The sequence below is a fragment of the Dendrobium catenatum genome, unplaced genomic scaffold, assembly GCF_001605985.2.
Source record: "Dendrobium catenatum unplaced genomic scaffold, ASM160598v2 fragScaff_scaffold_631, whole genome shotgun sequence".
Classification (NCBI taxonomy): Eukaryota; Viridiplantae; Streptophyta; class Magnoliopsida; order Asparagales; family Orchidaceae; genus Dendrobium; species Dendrobium catenatum.
The window spans coordinates 661,352-665,056 of NW_021319093.1; the positions used below are offsets into that span (position 1 = coordinate 661,352).

General features: G+C 37.6%; 1 protein-coding gene across 1 annotated transcript; it reads right to left on the minus strand.

Moving 5' to 3' along the window:
• Positions 1 to 549: 549 nt before the first annotated feature.
• LOC110096730 (pirin-like protein) lies at positions 550 to 3,007 on the minus strand. Its single transcript, XM_020822793.2, has 7 exons — positions 2,581 to 3,007; positions 2,447 to 2,496; positions 2,331 to 2,369; positions 2,202 to 2,230; positions 2,059 to 2,121; positions 1,833 to 1,936; positions 550 to 1,547 (listed from the first exon to the last, which is right to left on the minus strand). Exons 1-7 carry the CDS (start codon positions 2,916 to 2,918, stop codon positions 1,052 to 1,054), a joined length of 1,119 nt encoding a protein of 372 aa, XP_020678452.1. The 5' UTR covers positions 2,919 to 3,007; the 3' UTR covers positions 550 to 1,051.
• Positions 3,008 to 3,705: the final 698 nt, after the last annotated feature.

Sequence of the window (3,705 nt, forward strand, 5' to 3'; positions counted from 1 at the left end):
ATGTCCGGTTAAAAGTCGAATTCTCGTTTAATTCTAATAAGGGAAAATCATTTTTAATATTATCTAACCAAATCTTTTAAGGTCTACCTCTACATTTCTTAACGTAAGTCAAATCTGATACCTCTACTTTTCTAACCTGGTCATTGAAATGTGAAATTATTTTGTGCAGACGTTGAAAGTCGTTCGGAGACCAATCAGAATGCGTCATGTCACCCTCTGTTTAGTACTCGGCTCGGTACTGCTTGATATCGCAGCTTGGTACCGTTTGATATCCGGCTCGATACAACTGATGTGGCGTATTATGATTGGTTTCCAGACGGTGAACTGATTCGACGTTCGTACAGAATAATCTCTCAATTGGCATCACACCATTCTATATGACTACTATTTGCAATGCCTAAACAATTACTAATCAAAAACAAATACAACATGCATCTCCCTGTGATCTATTAGTCGGGAGCTTTGACAATCAACTAAGAGATTTTGAGTTAGAAGTTTGTATATGTGATGTATATATGAGTTTACCTTAATTGACTTAAAAAGTTACCAAAAAAAATTAAATAAATATAATAACACAACTAAAGCCAATGGCATTGAAATTGATTACAAAGAAAAACCATGACACTCGAAATTTGGATTAATTATTATGTGCAGACGCCGAACGCCGTCCGAATACCAACCAAAATGCGCCACATCATCTATTTGTTGTGTACCGCGGCTCGGTACCGCTACGTGGCTGCACCTGATTCGTCCCCGGACGTAAAGCTATGTCCAACCTCCGCGCAAAATAATTTCTCCGAAAGCTGAAACCCCACCTACATTTTTGAATCCTCTAAAATTATGAAGAACACGGCACTTAAGATCTCAGTCATATAATTCAGTTCAATTTGAATAACTACAACTGAATCCAATCTTCATATGTTCGATCGGATTCAAATCATCCAAATTGAATTGTATTCTATGACTGGAGTTCCAAACCGTATGAATACAAATTTCATCTTATTGATAAAGAACACAAACCCCCCAACCAATATCATATATAGCCATCAATTCAAAACCTATCTGAACCAGATTTCCAGTGCTTCGCCTTCTCAAACCCGTTCTTTCCAAGCCTATAATCCTCCAAAGTTTGCTGTATCTCCTTCTGGGAATTCATAACAAATGGCCCGTACTGAACCACCGGCTCATTGAGCGGTTGCCCGCCGATGAGCACAAAGCGCAGCGGCCGCCCTGACTTGTTCCAAACGTTCAATCCATCGCCATTGCTAAGAATCAGAACATGATGGCTTGAGATCGGCGAGGTTTCCTCGTCGCCGAACACGCCTTCTCCATCGATAATGTATATGAAGGCGTTCCATTCTTGTGGGATTAGTTGCCGGAGCTCAGCTCCAGGCTTCATGGTGAAGTCAAGGTACATTGTTGGAGTTCTCGTGTAGACTGGAGAGCTGACGCCGAAGGCCTCCCCTGCTATGATGCGAACGTCGACACCGTTCTTGTTGACTCTGGCTATGTCTTTGCTTAGGAGCTCTTGGTAGTTTGGTTCCACCCTGCAGATTTGGGAGATGGCCGGTGGTGAAAAATATTAAATATCTTAAAAAAATCGTAGTCAACGTTAATTTTTCTAAATAAAGTTATTATGCTTAAATCAAATGTAATTGAAGAAATATAATATATTTAATAGATAATATCACAATATTAGCAACATTATTATATAGTATAAGATTTTTTATTTTTTTATAGAAACTAATAAGATTGTTATTTACAAAGCATTGAATCGAAGAGCCGCTTGGCTAACAATGGAGGAGAAGGGGGAAAAGGATTGAGAAGATTACATTTTGTCTTTGGAGGAGAGGTTGATCCAAAGTTGGAGGCCTTTTTGAACTCCGTCGCCGGCGGGCATTTCTGAGTGGACTATTCCCCGGCCGGCAGTCATCCACTGGAGATAGGAAGATGGGGTGAGGAAGAATTTGATATAATTTGATTGGTTGCTGTAAAAATTTGTTCTTGTTGTTTTGCTTGTTTTGTAGAGAAATGGAGGAGGAAAGAGTCAATGATTACCTGGAGATCGCCGGCTCTGATGGTTCCCTTGTGACCGGAAAAGTCTTGGTGGGTGAAGGCGCCCTGACATTGAGCAAAGAGACAAATTATTAGCTTCTTTTTTGAAGAAAGTTGATTGATTTCTTTCGTAAAAATTGGTTTACCTCAAGCATGTAAGTTACAGTCTCGAAACCTTGAAGAAGAAGATTAAAAACAGAGAAGAAGAGATTCCTTTTAGTAAACTGGATCTTAAGAAAACGAATTAAAGATTCTTTTTTGTTTGCATTTCTGACCTCTGTGAGGGTGATCCGGAAATCCAGCTGGGCGAGAAACTGCAAGTTTTAAAGAAAGCTAAATCATCAGCTACTAATCACTAGAAACAGAGAAAGAGGAGAAGGAGAAAACGTACCAGAGAATTCATCGAGAAGAAGAAAAGGATCAAAATTTCTCAACTCTGGCCTGAGAAACAAAAAAGAAAGAAAGCCCAATTGAGAAAAAGCTCTAGAAACAGAACAACATAGAGAACTAAAAAGGGGGAAGTACCTTCCAATGCTTCGCCGAACATTAGCGCCATCACCTTCTTGCTGTTGCTTGGCCAGTACCTTTTTCACCACATGTCTCGGTTTCTGAAGCTCCAGGGCTTCATAATCCTCAGCGATTTGATCGGCTGAAGCTCTCGACATGACGGTGGTGAAGCTCTTGCTCTGTTCTGAAAGAAAAGGTTTCGCTTTGGGGAAGAAGAAGAATGGAGGAGAGCAGAAGAATGCCGCGATGAGAAAAGGAGAAGACAAGAGAACGATGTTTTTCTTATTTGGTGTTCTACGGAAGAGGAGATGGGCTTTTATAGGGAAGAAGCGCGGCCTCATCATGCCCATCACCATGATCTAACCTCTTAACGAATGATTCTAGAGGGAGAGAGGGGCGGTTAGAGATAGAGAGAGAGAGGGTTTCTTGTTCCTCTTCCACTTCCACTTCGTAAATATATGTGTAAAGCTTTTCTTTTTGGAAGTTATTGAAGGCGAGTTGGCAGGTGGGAGAGGAATAAAAAGAACAAAATTTATAAAATAAACGTAAATTGGTAGGAAAGAGAATTGGAAGCTTGGTCTCTCTCTCTCCTCCTCCTCTCTCTCTCTCGGCTTCATGGCCTAGAAGTGATGACATCATTCTCACGTCATAATGAGGTGGGCACCCCTTCAACCAATCGAACGAGAACTCTAAACAAAAGAATTATTAAAAAAATTGGATGACTAAGGATCTTGGGAGAATTGCTGCTTTAATTTTTTTAAAAGTAATTATAAAATTGTTATGGTAAAAATAAATTTTAATGCAATTTTTTTAAGAAAAATTGTAATTTCAATTTGAAAAGCAAAACAATAAAAAAGTTATTTGAACAAAATAAATTTCAAAATTATTAAATTATTTTAATATATTTTAATAAATAATTTTGATCAATTATGCATATAATATACTCATATTAAAATTAATTTAATAATTGAGATTTATATAATTTTGAACTATTATATTTATAAAACTTAATATTGCACACTGAAATAGAAGTTTACATTTATTGATTTATAATTTAATTTTAACAATTTTGGTATATGTCTTTTTCTATCAGTTCTTATAGTTATTATATAATATCAGTTAATTGATGTCAATAAAAAGAAC